The following is a 16898-nucleotide window of genomic DNA, read 5'->3' as shown; positions in this document are numbered from 1 at the left end:
TTAGTCCTACTGGTAGACGTTGTATATGATGTAGGCACTGCATTCAAATTATAATATAAAATATTTTTAACAAAATTTAAATTTGCCAACACTTGAAAGTACTGGGAAAGTGTAAAGCCTTCGGTTACACCCGAAATTAAAACTTCCTTACATGTTTGATATGCAGTTTAACCATAACCTGAAAGAACTTTTATTTGATCACTGCACAAGTTACATCCGAATTTTACCCTTGGTTACTTGTTTTTATGTATTTTTATTTTTTTTTTACAGAATCCATCACAAAATGCGTACTTAAACAATATACATCAATCAAGTTTACCAAAGCACATTAAAAATCAAGTGTTTTCTGGATATAATTCATTAGTCATCGGAATGAATACGAAACAATCTCATGTATCAATGCAACAATTTTTGAGCAGATCGTCGAAGTCAATGTCTCTGGCACCAGAATCCTCATCAAACATCTTTTCTGCAGTAAATTTAAATAACTTGGAGCAAACAATACCAGATTCCGGTAAAAGATATGAATGTAATTCTTACGAACAAGCAAGTCGAAGATATAAGCATAATAATTTACGGGCGAAGGGTCAAAGTAGTACCAGTATTTCAGACGACGAGATATCCGCTCAAACTCCCCTAATGTCTAAGCGAGAGAGTACTGTATGACTATAAATTATATGCAGGGTATATAACACAACCCTGTAATGAAGAGCATATAAATACTAATTATATAATAGAAATGTTTAATAATTTCTTTAGATCTCAAATTTTAGCTGTGGTGTTAACCAAAAAATAAATTCTAAAAAAATCGTTTGATTAGCACTTTGGAAACTTTTATGTATCAAAAATATACTTAATGTAAAGGATTATTGAGTACAGTTTTTACAGCCTAGTTTGTTTGGTGAAAAGCCTGCTCATCGGCCGTCTCAGCAGATAAATCTTCTAGTCAATATTAAAGTTCAAGGTTCTCATCTAAATATAATTGAGGAAGTTCCTGTCATGGTGTTTGTGGTTAACGGAACGGCTGAAACGATTTTGATGAAATTTGGTGTGATTATCGAGTAAGTATATTTTTCATACCCCTTAGTGTAATCTGTGGACTACCCCAAAATTCTTATTGTTCATGTTATATCATGCTTGCGAATGCGTGCTCTGCACCACCCTTGCCAGTAGATAACATAAATTAAACAGTACATACAGCTTGAATAAGCAGCATTGAATTGCTCCCGAATATTATTCACTATTTGCTAAAGGACTAACGATATGTTTCATAGCCCGATTACAAATTTTGTGGGAAAATCACTGATAATGACAATACAAGATTTGTCCGGAAAGCAATAGGACTGATTTTCTTTCGCCGAGACTTTACTTCGGAGCGAGTGTCCGCACCGACTGAATTCGGTAGAGGGCATTCCTTGCTAAAGAGCATTTGCGCGCAACTTGTTTCTGTGAGTGGTGCAAGGCGAAAATGCAGCGTTCATTAGAACATAGGTACGCGATTAGATTCTGTGTTAAACTCGGTAAATCTGTGACAGAGATGTTTGATATCATCAAAGACACGACAATGCCAGGGTTCGCACCACCTTTCTTGTGAATACCTAACCAAGGCCGCCATCCCAACGCTTCCGCAGCCGCCTCATAGCCCAGATGGGCTCCCGGACTTTTTTGTTTGTTTCTTTGCCTCAAAAGGCCGATGAAAGGCAAGCATTTTGAGACGGCAGAGTGGATCCAAGCAGCATGCGCCTTGGCTCTCAAGGCTATTCCGGAGAATGCTTTCCGTGACGCCTTCAATGTTTGGAAATCGCGTAGGCGCTGCATCGACGCAGAAAACTTCGAAAGTTTTTAAAGAGTTGTAACGATTGGTTCAATAAATTTTTTTTAATCGACTCAGTCCTATTACTTTCCGGGTTTGTCCGTTGTATATTATATCGACAACCTATAATAAGCAACGATCTAACGAAATTATTTAATAACACAATAAACAAAGCGAATTATTATTATTATTTTTTCTTCGATTTTCTTTTTACTGCAAATTTTTTTTACATGCAAATTGGTTTGCGACAACTATGCAAGGCCGTTTTTAGTGGCAACCAGGCCAAGTTGTCGCAACTGAATTGGTTATTTAATAAAAAAAGGGTTACCTATAAATGGAACATTCCGATAGTCGAAATGGCAAACAAAATACTTACTCATAAATATGGGAGATCTTATACAAAATAATCCGGACCAATTTGAGTTATACTGTTATTCCCCTCTTTTAAAGTACAAGATATCTCTTCAGAAACCAAAAGCCCAAAGATTTTATAATAAAAAAGCCGAAAATTATCCAAACTAAAAATTTCAAATGGGATATTATGAGGGATAGGCCTGACTGGTACAGGCCTTTTTGAGAGAGGCGATGCTCATAGTGTAGCAGAATTCATAAAAAGAATATGTCCTTTTTGACCTTCACGTAATATTTGGACGTCGCATAAGCGTTCAGTAAGCAGCCATTTATCTGTCAACAGAGTCGGCATCAATGTTGGACAATATACACAGAATTGAGTACAGAGATAGATCCCGACAAAAGTTCTTCAAGTTCGTTAGTCCATCATCCATCCGTTATACCACTTTCTGCACATGAGGTTGTTAGGCCGTTTACAAATTTAGCTTCAGACAATGTTCATTTACACCAAAAAGAAATCTTAAAAGACAGCAGTTCGAATTCTTCCCAGGTCCCAAAAAAGTTAGAATTCGAAATAAAAGGGGAAAGAGGAAAACAATTGCAAATTGCAGAAATTACGTTTAAAAAAAGAAATGGAAGTTGATATGGAAAAAGTTTTGAACACGATAGATTGAAAAGTTTAAATAGCTCATAAGTTGCCAAAATATAACAAATTTAAAATCATTAATTTCTTTTTCATTTCGACTCTTTCTAAACATCTTTTTTTACTTATAGTGACTAAGTGAAATGGTCCACCTACATTTTTTTTATTTTTTCAGTATTAACAGTTTTTTGTAGTAAAATTATTTATTTTACTTTTAATAAAAATATGTAAAAAAATTGAATTTTATTTGAAAAAATAAATAAATATGCAAATAAAACTTTAAATTATATATTTATTAATTGTTTGCGTTATTAAAAATTTCGTTGTATCCATGTCACATGATTTTGGTACATGAAGGGCAACCAGCTGCGCTGTATGTGCACCACAAAGCCAAACATGAATATGCCGACCAAAACGTTCGAAAGGGTTTCCAATGATTCAATTGTTTTTTAATACTCGTCGTTGCTGCATATTTCGTCGAACTCTTCAAGATTTTGTTCGGACACGAAAGATTAAATATTTGTTGTTATTAACATATATTCTCGATTATCCGACGTAGTCGAAACATCTTGATTTAAATTAATATTATATTCATTAAGTACTTTTATTACTTCACCGAGATGATTTTTACATTCGCTCGATCCTGCGCCCTTCACTTCGATCATATCTCATTTTTTTATATTACTAGCTGACCCCGCAGCCGTTGTCCTGCGTGCAATTATGTAGTTTGAAATGAAAGGAAAGTTAAATCTATCATTTCATTTTTTTTTTCAACGTAACGCAGCTTTATAAACAACATTTTTCGGTTTCTGTTCCCGTGTACAGAAAAGATGGTTTGCCGTGTGAAAAAAAAATTTCCAAATTTATGCCTCACACTATGGAACTATCTTTAGGTCCTGTTGACTGTCATCTCAAATTCAATTTTCACTGGAAACGGAATACGTTTGAACTGAAATAGCAAATCGTTAGAACTCAAAGGAATTCGTAGGATCAAGCATTCTGTCCCCTTGTATTCGATAGGTGCGTCACAATCAGTCGGGTTCCATTATACAGTTTCGGCGCAAGAAGATTGCAAAACATAATAACGATAGATCCTACTTTGAGACGCAAATGATGCGATGGCATACCAAGCCTGTTCAAAGAATTTAGAAATACTAATTCAGAGCGTCGTCTTCATAGTCAAGACGATCGATCGCTTTGTATGAGCGCAAGTCTCCTGGAATTTTACTTTGAATCTTCCAGTTTAAGTCAACAACATCGGCATTTTTGGCAGCTAACATTGCGCTAGCACTTAAGGAATCGTAGTTACGATAATTTGGCCAATGTCCGAACATTTGTGATGAGTTCATCTTTCGTGAATTGATAAAGGGAAGATGGAATTGATATCGAACCACCGGAAGTATCAAACGATATTGTACCATTTACAATTTTTAGCGAAGACGATGTAAAATGTCTTTGACAATGTCGAAAGATGAAATACTCGTACACTCTTTGGCCATTCTCCAAATTAACTGCGAGACGCACAACATTCGGAAAACGTTCATGAATTGCAAAACTAAATATCCTACAAAGCGCTTTATTGCAGTTCACGTATCGACCGTATCGTTCAAGACCAATAATCGCCGTGTTGCTTCCTTTGGTGACGTACTTACAAACGTATTTTATCGATTACACCAAATTGCAATACTCAACATTGACATGAATTTTGAATGTATGTGAATTAGACAACAGTGGCGAATATGGTACGATCGATGTGTTGTCAACTTCGATGCTCACGCCTCTAAATTGAATGCTAAATGTTCTGCCATTGTCGTCTGGTGAGCAACGCCGATAGAGTGGATATCCATCATTTCTAGTTTGTGTTTCTGAAAGAAAAGTACGTGGAAACTGTTTCGTGCATTTATTGACAGACATTCAAACCGAAGTAAGGTTCATGAACCTTATTGGTTTTCATCGCTTCGTATAATACTGGGTCTTTCTTTGCATCAGGAATTGCCGCATTATTGAATGATTTCATCAATTTGATCTGGTGTAACCACCTTCCACCATCCAAAGAAGAATGTGTGCGTGCGGCAAACCTCTCTTTTGCCACTCAACAGAGTACATCTAGCATCTAACAGCACCATATATGCGTTCAAGATAATGTCCATCGAAGCTATTGAAAAGTCTTGCTATGACCGCACGTATATCATCGCATCCTGGGAGTACTTGTTCATGTGGCTTGGGCTGCTAATGTATGTTGATGCCAAAAAGAACGCCGACCGATATAAGCGCGACCTCTTCATAGCATCATGACAAATTTCAAGCTGTAATTGATCACTTTGTGTGAAAAACACATAACATTTTCACGGAATAGTTTTCAAAAATTTTTGAAGCAAACGCCAAATTTGAAAGATTTAAATAATTGAAAAACAAAACAAAAAAATGTAATAAAAACATTTGTATGGAAAAAATTAACTTTTTGGAATTGTTCAATTTTCCGACTTTTCCTCATGAAAGAGATACAGGTTCTTTATTTCTAAACCTTTCCCGATCCACGACGAACAACCTCTTAAAATTTCATCAATATTGGTTCAGTCGTTCTCTTAGCGTTACTAACGAACAAAAATTCATTCGTTTGTATGAAAAAAAGAAAAGGGCTGTTTTCAGGGGTTTTGCGGCAATTATTCAAATTTTTTCCTCCACAGAAACCATCCCTGAACCGCAGCGAACATTATAAAAAAAGAATCATCAAATTTGGTTCAGTCGTATGAAAGTTATGAGCGTACATACATTTTGGCGATTCATTTTTATTTATATAGATTTGCTGCTACATATTTCTAAAGTGGGTTTGTAGTTCAATGCATTCAATGTCATTTTTTTTATCTGCAGCTCTAAGGCCTTCACAAAGTGAATCCATGATTCTCCTCATGTTTGGCGGATTTAGAACATTAAATGAAATGCTGTCTTTCGTTACTAATCCAATATATGATCATACGAGTAAGAGCTCTTTTTTGTTTAGTTCAATTATATTTTTTTCGTACTGTTTGAATTAAGGACGGTGATGATTATGCATTGTCTAAGTTCTCAATAGTCAACAAATAATTTTTATGTTGTGTAATTAAATGAGAGTTTAAATTAGATAATTTATTGATTTTTAAAGATGTTTTGTATATCGTCACCTGAAATGCAAAATAACGTAACAACATTTTCGGTTATTTAAAGTGGCATGAATGAAACACGAAATAAAATGGAACATGAGTGAAACAAAATTTTAATATTGGTTAAAACTGGTTTATATCTGACCGTAGGACCTGAAAATGTTGAACATATCGCTCATTTGCTGCAAGACCGGCATAAATCAAAAAACGTGATTTTTGAGTTAATGCTGCAGAATTGTTCGTTATATCATACTTCATGTTGAGTGAAAAATTCATATGAATACCTCTTATATGCTCCGCTTGAGAAGAGGTGTAAGGTTGGAGTCACCGTGTAAGGTTATAGTTAGTTGAAAACTTTAAACGCGTTTTCTGAAGAATCGATTTTTTTGACTTATGCCGGTCTTGCAGCAAATGAGCGATATGTAATATTATGTATGTATGTAATATGAAGTAGTGAAGCGTAATCAATAAGACACTCAATTTCGAGTTTTTTTGATGATACGTTATTTTGCATTTCAGGTGACGATATGTATATTGCATATGGCTATGCTAAATTTTTATTACACTCTTGCAACCAGTCGCTACAGAGTATTATAGTTTTGTTCACCTAACGGTTGTACGTATCACCTAAAACTAATCGAGATAGATGTAGGGTTATATACATTTAAATGTTCAGGATGACCAGAAAAGTTGAAATTTGGTTGACTATCTGTCTGTCCGTTCGTCCGTGCAAGCTGTAACTTGAATAAAAAGGGAGATATCTTGATGAAACTTGGTGTGCAGATTCCTTGGTAAAGGAAAAAACACTAGTTCGTAGATGGGTGTAATCGGAACACTGCCACGCCCACAAATGGCTATTAACTGAAAGCATATAAAGTGCCATAACTAAACACCAAATTAAGGTATACATTTGGAATAAATGATCGCAGTAGCAAGAGCACTAGTTGGCAAATTTTTTTTAAAAAGTGGCATGGCCACGCCTTCTATTAAGTTTGTTTTACATATCTCCTAAACCACTTAAGCTACAACAACCAAATTTTCTGAGTACAAATCGTATAAGAACATCTTCTGACAGTGTGAAAATGGATGAAATCGTAGGATAGTCCCGTTTACTCGCCATACTCGCTACAGTTCAAAACTATTTACTAAAAGAGCGATAAATCAATAACTAAAAATGCTAGAGACAATCAATTTTCTCACCGAGATGGTATGAGAGAGCATATGGGAGCTGGTGTAAAAATTGGATGATAGGCGTGGCACCACCCACTTTTTGGTGAAACGCCATATCTCGGGACGCGACCAACCGATTTCGACAAAATTTAGCAGGTGACATTCTTCTTATATTCTTATATCACATTGTGAAAATTGACGACAACAACCGCGCCTACTTCCCATATATCACAATTTTAAATTCCAATTGATTCGTTTAGATCCCAGTACACAAATCAAGACGGAATTATAATAACGCGCTAAAACTCTGCACGAATAACAACCTTAGTGTGTGCCACCTTATACCAAAAATTATTTGAATCCAATAAAAATTGTGCACGCCCGCTAAATACTGTATATTTGGACCCCGATAACTATAGTTGCCTTTTGATCGAAAATGTTCGTCAATGTGTGGTTTATAAATATAACTGAAATTAAGGGATAATATTTCTCTTATATTGGTATGTCTGTGTGTAATGGGTTGAATCGGAACAATACTTCCCTTAACCCCCATATACTTACTATAAAGATTTTATATATATCGGCCAGTATGAAAGTTATCCCACCGAAAATAAGAGAGAGCGTTTTATTCATAACATCGTATCTTTGTGCCTAAAATAGCTAAACTTGGGCGATAGCTTGGCCTAGCCCCTATATAACTAATATCAGGATTTTAGAAAATAAGGCTGACTTTACTCTACATATATGATTTGTTTAACACCTTAAAGTATTTCGGTGGCTTTGATTCTTGTTGCAAGAGTACAGAATTTTCGGTTGCACCTGAACTTAGACCTTCCTTACTTATTTTGAAAATGCACCCATGCTTAACTCGACATTGTTACAAGTTTCACTTAAGAATTAAAATCGAACACATTAATTTTTGCGACTGAGTAGAGGCAGCAGGAAAAATATATAATTTTACTTCACTCGACATTGCTGTTAGCACTTAAGAATTAAAATCGAAATCTCGAACACATCAATTTTTGCTACTAAGACCAAGCAGCAGGCCAAAAATTTACCGTAAAATCGCAGTCGACACTAGTTGGTGCTCAACGAAAGCAGAAGGAACAGAAATCAAAATCGCCAAAAAGTCGAAGACATCAATTTTTACGACTGCGGTTGCAGACGATTGCCGAAAGTCGACACTTGCTGCCGCTATGAGATGTGATCATATGACATGTGAGCAAGAAGAAAAAATATTGCGAAATCGACTGCAGTTTTTTAAACACTGGTTAAAGTTTAGCTTTGTACTTCCAAGCACTCTGATACGCGTTTTCGAATTTGTATGTAACTTCGAAAATATTCATCGGAGCGATGTGCAATCTGCTGTTCTTAAATATATATAGGTATATATAAATATTAAGAAAAGTAAAAAAAAAAGGTTTATTGAAAATTCTAACTAACCCTTAAAAGTTGTTAGTAACCCTTCAAAATTTGTCTTTTATATAAATAACTTGTAAATTTATTATTCTTAAAAATAATATTACTTTTAAGCTAATAAGGATGTTGTCACTGCATCATGCAAAAATAAAAATAAATTTACCTCGGGGTGATTTTTATTTACTGAAATTTTTTTTATTACTATATATTTACGAAATTTTATGACTAACACGACGGGAGAGTTGATTGTACTTATGTAATTCTTTAATGTAGAAGGCTAGAAATCACATCAGCACATCCCCGTACAAAACATTGTGGGACTTATTATTTTCTGCGATTAAAAGATAACGTTCCCCCGACCCACGCGAGCAAGCCACGTATAATTGTCCGTGGGAGACCAAGGACTGCCCAGGTGAATGCCGCCTACTTTAAGAATTTGTCCTTCTGTACTTCATGTAAAAATTAACTGGGGGCTCAACCGGGATGGCATATTTATTTTCTATCCAAAAAGCCAGATTTTTTTCCGAAAGGAATAAATAAAAAATTCCATAAAAAGTAGGACTTCCAGCACTAAATGCCTGAGAAAAATGTAAAAATAATTGGCAACGGATAGAAGTATAAATTCTGTAATAGCGAACAATACTTCCAGGATGAGTCAACAGCAGATCCTGAAAAACGGAGAGCGTTGAATTCAGCAAGATTCACAACAGACCCTGAAACAGCGGAAATCGTGAAAAAGTGGAACATGGTAGAAAAGTATAGGTCCTGAAATAATGGATAATAATTTCACCAAGATTCGCAATAGATCCTGAAACAGCGGACAACGTTGAATCCTGAAAAAGCCTGAAACATTGGACAGTTAATTAACCATTAAGAAGAAGTAAAGACTCCTTGCACAAGTAACTGCATTGATGATAATTATAAATAAGCAACAAAAGGAATTTCTACAGAGATTATCCTGAGTCGAAAAATGAAAATTTCCTCAAGCAACACCAATTACTCAAAAAAGGCACCGAAAACAAGGCAAGCCAAGAATAAAATGATTGTTGAATGAAAAGAAAATGTAACACACAAAAAAAAAATTTGCTATATAATATAAAGATTCATTAATTATAATCATAATAAATTAATCAAACACATACATTAATTAATATTATATGCAAACTGCAAGCCTTGATGTTTGGAAATGAGGACATTTCATTTTAACAGAGAGGAGAGTTAAGGAATGTATTCCTTATAATAGTATCTTATCAAAATATCCTTAACAATCAATATATATGTAAACAAACCTAAACAAATGAAGCAAACTGTCACTTAGTAATAAAGTAATAAGTAAGAGCTTTAGTCGTAAGCCAGTCTTAAGAGTATTAACAAAGAGCGCAGCTCAAAAACTCACTCTCAAACTTGACTCATTTTTACTTCATGTAAAAATAAACTCTGACGAAAACTTCAAATTTAATGGAGAATGTTTATTATAATTCGAAAGCACATTCTTTGGCATTAACTTTTTAAGATTGTCTTTTTCAAATGATAGCCGCGGCTACGTCTCAGTTGGTTTAGCCATTGAGTCCAAGCGGGATTGCCCGAATGGACTTTAGACTTTCACATCTAAAGATGTGAGATTATCTGCTGACGGAAGTGTTCTCTTAATAAATCCATTAATTTATGCGATGTGTGTGAAGTGGCGCCGTCTTGTTGAAACAAAATCTCGCCGAGATCAGGAGCTTCAATTTCTGGCATCAAATAGTCGGTTATCACATTTAAACCAATGACTTCACCGGCCCACAAACCACACCAAACCTTTTGTTTTCTGGATGAAACGGTTGCTCTTGACTCTCTTTAGGTTACGGCAGGTCTCTTCAGGTCCCAAATGCATCATACCCATTGATCCAGAAATGCCCCTCATCCCTGAAAAAAAATTTGGCTCGAAAACGCCGGATCTTTTTGTAACTTTTCAAGCAGTTATTATTGGGACTTGTTGTTCAGCATCGGCTTAATTGGAATCTGTTGCTACTCATCAGCTCAATTTGTATATAAGTGTATTTTTCGTTTGTAAAACCACTTTTTATTGGACTATTTGTCATTTTTTCGTCATTTTAATTTTGGTAGGGTTATGGGTATATGTTTACTAAATTTTAGTGAAAATAACAATAGTTCCATTCATTATAGCCGAAGTATTAAATGTTGGTAAACAGTTATGATCGTAGGGCTGTACGCAATACCTACTCTTAAGTTCCCGCCGTGAAACCTGGAAACGTGAGCGACCCTTGTGTAATTTGCGGTAGCCAATCAGAGTGAAGCGTGAGGTCACGACTCAAAAGAGGAAGCTTCAGCGGAGCTAACCCGAGATATTCGGTTTAAGGGTTCGCTAAAGTCTATTGCAGCGTCTGCAGAGCAGAGGTATTATGAAATCCGAGGAGGACGAACTGCTTGCCTCCAGCCAGGAGACGAGTAGGAGTACTGCCGGTCGTACCAACCAAAGTACACCGGTAGATACAGCAGAGAAAACATCAGCTATAAGGGAGGAGGCGTCCACCTCCAAGGCTGCCATGAGCACCAACCAAAGTGCACTGGCGGCTAAAGGAGAGAGCAAAAAGAAGCGCAAGAAATCCCAGAATCAGCTGAGGAAAAACCGGTACCAGAGGGCGGTCTTCATACTAGGGAAGATAGCCAAAGACCAGGCAGCCGGTACCCCAGTTGATGAGGCTGAAACAAAGCGCCTCAAATCTATCATAGAGGAATATGAAGCTACCTGAATCAGAAGAGAAATCGCTCCACCACAGAAGTACCCGGAACTCAGCCCAAAAAAACCGAGGAGGAGTGAAGGAGAACACAGCAGCACAACAACGGCAAGGCATTTCTGCGATGTAGCCAGAGATAGCCTGCAGGTGGCCATTAAAGATGGAAAATCCTCCTTCCCGAGCACGATACAGGAGAGATGGGTGGAGATCGACGTCAGATTGTCGAGTATGGTGCTAAGCTATGTACTTGGCAATCCTGCGGGTCCTCACCCGGAGTTTGACTCCTCTGAGACCCTCAAGGGCTACAGGGTCATCAAGTGCGCGGACCAGGCCTCGCTGGATTTCCTGACGGGTAGTGTGCTAAAATTAGCAACGCCTTTGAAGGCCTCCAATTGAGGCTTATACCCGCCAGGGATATTCCGAAGAGACCTCGGGCAAGCAAGCCAATACTAGTGGCCATTTGCGATGAGTCCATTGACAACAAAGCGGCTGACGAAGACGACACGGAAGAGGTCGACGACACCAGCCAGTTGCTAAGGAATGTGGGCATTGAAGAACCCCAAAATGCCCAATAACAACAACATAAGATGCGTACAGATTAACCTGCAGCACTCGAAAAGTGCTACAGCGAATCTGACAACCCTCGTGAACGAGGGACGCATCGACGTCAGCCTAATACAGGAGCCCTGGGTCAATGAAGATTCCATAAAAGGGCTATACAGCAGCAACTATAACCTTTTTTACACACGGAACAAAGGTAAGCCTAGGGCATGCATTCTTATCAATAAAAGTATAAATGCATTTCTTTGTCCTAATTACAGCACAGCAGATATCACAGTGGTAAAGGTGGAACAGAAGGAAAAGCCCTTCTTCTTGGTCTCGGCCTACTTGGCCCATGACGAAGACATACCACCGGCCCCGCTCACCAGGCTAGTAGAGGAGAACAAGAAGGATGATGTCCTAATAGGGTGTGATGCAAATGCAAGGCACACCGTATGGGGTACCTCCAGTATAAACACCAGAGGTGAGTCCCTCTTGCAGTATATTTTGAATAGTAATCTAAGTATTTGCAACAAGGGCGATAAGCCAACTTTTATTTTCCCAAGCTCGGACAGGTTTCCCGGGTGGGAGGAAGTTCTTGACCTCACGCTATCAACAGACACAGACAGTCTCGTTGTGGATAACTGGAGGGTATCCGATGAGCCTTTTATGTCGGATCACTCCTGGATACTCTTCAGCATCCGCGAGAGGTACAGTGCACCTCTCACATACCGGAACCCTAGAAGAACGGCATGGGGAAAATTTACCAGTATAGCAACAAAGTGCCTCGAAAAGGGAGGCAATAAGAGTACCAGGAATCCCAAGGAACTAGATTCAGAACCAGCTTCTCTTCTTTGGAAAAAATCTTAGCCACAACTTTTAATAAATCTACTCCGCTAACAGTTTTGAAAAAGAGAAAGTCTCTTCCTTGGTGGAACAGTGAACTCAAGTATTTGAGAACACAGCTAAGGAAAGCTTTCAATGAGAGTTTTAGAACCCAAATTTTGCAGCCATATAAAGTCATTATGAAGAAATACAAAAAAGCAAACAGGAAAGCTAAAAATTACTCATGGCGATCTTTCTGCACATCGATAGAAAGCCGCAGAGAAGCCGCTAGGCTGAGTAAAATGCTATCCAAAGACCATATTAATACTGCCTACATTAGGGCGGAGGGAAGTGATTGGACCTCCTCGGAAAAAGAGTCTCTGGAGGTACTAATCACAACATACTTCCCCGGGAGTCAGCAAACACCTTCAACGAGGGTTCAACTAGAACCACCGGTGAACGCAGCTGACTATCGAAACCAAATAGGAGAAAAAATTAAAATCAAATATGCCATAAATAGTTTTGCACCATTTAAAGCGGCAGGTCCTGACGGGATTATACCCATAATGCAGCAAAAACTGGTAGAACCAATGGTTCTAAGGCTTGAAAATATATACAAAGCGAGCATTCAACTATCTTACATCCCAAGAAGTTGGAAAAGGAGTATAGTTGTGTTCCTTCCGAAACCAGGCAGAAGAACACATGAGAATGCCAAGGATTTTAATGTTATTTCAATAACATAGAAGTAAATGCGATAATTAATTCTCTGGCGCATGGTGGCATAGATGACACTGTATGCAGATGGATACTATCGATGCTTGAGAATAGGAAGATTATAGCTTCAAACGGCGCTGCAACACAAACAAGTTATGTGAGTAGAGGGACGCCTCAAGGGGGGGTCCTCTCTCCGCTTCTTTGGGTTGTAGCGCTGAACGAAATACTCCTCCAACTAAACGGTGGAGGAGTGAAAGCAGTAGTGTATGCAGACGATATAGTGTTGTAGGTATCAGGTTTGTTTCCTTCAACAGTCAGCGAGATTATGGAAAGAGCACTTCGTAGGTTAAACTTATGGGCTAAAAGCAATGGTCTAGGAGTTAACCCGAACAAAACAGAACTAATGCTATTCACAGGCAGAAACAAAATACCTCAGCTTCAACTTCCGGTACTAAACAGCACAACACTCACTCTATCCCCAACAGCTAAATACTTGGGGGTGGAGATTGACACCAAATTGTCCTGGAAAATAAATATAGAAAAAAGAATAAACAAAGCATACATGGCCTACTATACTTGTAAGAAAATCGTCAATAGGAATTGGGGCCTCAAACCAAGTATAATCATGTGGATGTACACGGCGGTCATAAGACCCATACATACATATGTAGCGCTGGTATGGTGGCCAGCGCTAAACAAACAATACAACATTAGAAAATTAAATGGAATACAAAGAGCAGCATGTGCGGGTGTTACGGGCGCAGTCAGGTCATGTCTGACTGATGCGCTCAATGTGATCCTGCATCAACTACCAATGGACATTTTTATTCAAAAAACAGCAGCTATTGCGGCGATAAGAATAAAAGAATTGGGAGGTTGGAATCAGCAGAACTTTGGGCATAGTGTAATTCTAAACAAGCTCACTATTAATAAATCAGACTACATTCTCCCAAGGCCGGATTTCAATAGACACTTCCAGGTGAGTATACCATCTAAACGGGAATGGAGAAAAGGTTCAATAGCAGAGGAGGATACGACCTCAGTCTATACCGACGGGTCCAAAATGGACTGCGGAGTGGGCACGAGGGTATTCTCCGCTGATCTGGGCATATCTCTCTCTATACGTCTACCGAACTCGGCTAGCATCTTCCAAGCAGAAGTACTAGGCATAGAAAAAGCCTGCGAAGTTCTATTAGAAAACCACGGGAATATACATAAAGCAACTATATTTACGGATAGCCAGGCGGCTATCCTGGCACTGTCTTCACCCATGACAAATTCCAGTATAGTTCACAACTGCAAGAGAGCACTAAGCTCAATAAAAGACAAGCTCCAACTAAACTTGATCTGGGTTCCCGGCCACAGGAACATTTTCGGTAACGAAAAAGCAGATGAGTTGGCAAAGGCAGGAGCTTTCCTCAACGAATCCGAGGCGGAGCTAATACCAAGCCCGCTAGGATCGATCAAAGGAGAGATCAATAGACAATTTCAACAAGTTGCAAATAACAGATGGAAAAACTTTACAAAATGCGTCATAACTAAACAATTATGGCCAATATATGACAGGAAAAGAACCAACGACTTATTAAATAGGTCAAGAAAAAGTATTTACAGAATAACAGCTACCACAACGGGTACTGGCCATTTGGGGAACATGCGTCCAAAATGGGTATGCCCTACAACGACATCTGCCGTGGCTGCGGAGTAGCAGGGAACAAGAAAACAATCTTCCACTTTCTCTGCGAATGCCCAGCTCTAGCACAGATCCGACACAAAGCACTCGGAATCCACCAAGCACCAAATCTTGAATGGATTTCCACCAAAAGCATATCGGACATAAGTAGTTTCATCGAAACCTCAAAATGGTTTGAGAGAGAAGGTGAAACGAAATAGCAGACACAGGAGGTTTCTACGAATAGTGTATCAAAATGGCACATCAGTGATAATTGAGCCCGATAGGGCTGCACTCCTACCTACCTACCTACCTGCCTAGCGAGGTTGTGCGCTACCGCTGCCCACCGGGTTGATGTCCTCGTGAAAGTAAAGGCTGACATCACCACCGTCCAGGAAATGGCCTTGTGGCATTTACTACTTCTTCTTCTTTACTGGCGTAGACACCGCTTACGCGATTATAGCCGAGTCAACAAGAGCGAGCCAGTCCTTTCTTCTCTTCGCTACGTGGCGCCAATTGGATATTTCAAGCGAAGCCAGGTCCTTATCCACTTGGTCCTTCCAACGGAGTGGAGGTCTTCCTCTTCCTCTACTTCCCGCGGCGGGTACCTCGTACAGCTCATCGTTCCATCGAATGCGATATTCGCCGTGGCCAACGCGCAAAGGACCATAAATCTTTCGCAGAACTTTTCTCTCGAAAACTCTCAACGTCGACTCATCGTTGAAGCCAATGCGCCATATAGCAGGACGGGACAGGTGTTAATGCTGGTTCCTAAATAGACGAAATTATCTACAACTTCAAAGTTATGACTGTCAACAGTGACGTCAGAGCCAAGTCGCGAGTGCGACGACTGACAGGAGATATTTCGTCTTGCCCTCGTTCACTGCCAGACCCATTCGTTTTGCTTCCTTGTCCAGCCTGGAAAAAGCAGAACTAACGGCGCGGGTGTTGTGGCCGATGATATCAATATCATCGGCATACGCCAGCAGCTGTACACTCTTATAAAAGATTGTACCTGCTCGATTAAGTTCTGCAGCTCGAATAATTTTCTCCAGCAGCAGATTGAAGAAGTCGCACGATAGGGAGTCGCCTTGTCTAAAACCTTGTTTGGTATCAAACGGCTCGGAGAGGTCCTTCCCGATCCTGACGGAGCTTTTCGTGTTGCTCAACGTCAGCTTACACAGCCGTATTAGTTTTGCGGGAATACCAAATTCAGACATCGCGGCATAAAGGCAGCTCCTTTTCGTGCTGTCGAAAGCAGCTTTGAAATCGACGAAGAGGTGGTGTGTGTCGATTCTCCTTTCACTGTTCTTTTCCAAGATTTGGCGCATGGTGAATATCTGGTCGGTTGTTGATTTACCAGGTCTAAAGCCACACTGATAAGGTCCAATCAGATTGTTGACGGTGGGCTTTAATCTTTCACACAATATGCTCGACGGAACCTTATATGCGATGTTGAGGAGGCTAATCCCACGGTAGTTGGCGCAGATTGTGGGGTCTCCTTTTTTATGGATGGAGCATAGCACACTGAAACTCCAATTGTTGGGCATACTTTCGTCTGACCATATTTTGCAAAGAAGATGATGCATGCACCTTATCAGCTTTTCGCCGCCGTGTTTGAACAGCTCGGCCGGCAATCCATCGGCTCCTGCCGCTTTTTTGTTTTCCAGGCGGGCAATTGCTATTCGAACTTCTTCATGGTCGGGCAATGGAACGTCTGCTCCATCGTCATCGATTGTGGTATCGGGTTGGCCTTTTCCTGGTGTTGTGCGTTCACTGCCATTCAGCAGGCTGGAGAAGTATTTCCTCCATAATTTAAGTATGCTCTGGGCATCGGTGGCTAGATCACCTTGGGGGGGTTCTACAAGAG

At 39.1% G+C, this 16898-nt stretch overlaps 2 protein-coding genes across 8 annotated transcripts in view; both read left to right on the top strand.

The window, feature by feature from the left end:
• Window positions 1–16898, top strand: part of LOC125776627 (uncharacterized) — a 518523-nt gene that overhangs the window by 314496 nt on the left and 187129 nt on the right. The gene's annotated exons all lie outside the window — the stretch shown is intronic.
• Window positions 1–16898, top strand: part of LOC115066219 (hemicentin-2-like) — a 469188-nt gene that overhangs the window by 402562 nt on the left and 49728 nt on the right. For 3 of the 7 annotated variants that reach the window (XM_049449924.1, XM_049449923.1, XM_049449922.1), the window contains one exon: window positions 271–822. The exons of 2 other annotated variants lie outside the window; for them this stretch is intronic. In XM_049449924.1, the coding sequence (XP_049305881.1) occupies window positions 271–666 (396 nt within the window). In that variant the 3' untranslated portion in view covers window positions 667–822. Of the gene's footprint in view, window positions 1–270; window positions 823–10705; window positions 12035–12098; window positions 12302–16898 lie in introns of those variants that run through there. 2 more of the 7 variants (XR_007421873.1, XR_007421872.1) reach the window with 2 other exon arrangements.

The sequence above is a fragment of the Bactrocera dorsalis genome, chromosome 2 (genome assembly GCF_023373825.1).
Source record: "Bactrocera dorsalis isolate Fly_Bdor chromosome 2, ASM2337382v1, whole genome shotgun sequence".
Taxonomy (NCBI): Eukaryota; Metazoa; Arthropoda; class Insecta; order Diptera; family Tephritidae; genus Bactrocera; species Bactrocera dorsalis.
Note: the sequence above shows the minus strand (reverse complement) of the source record. Positions and strands in the feature narration are given on the sequence as shown.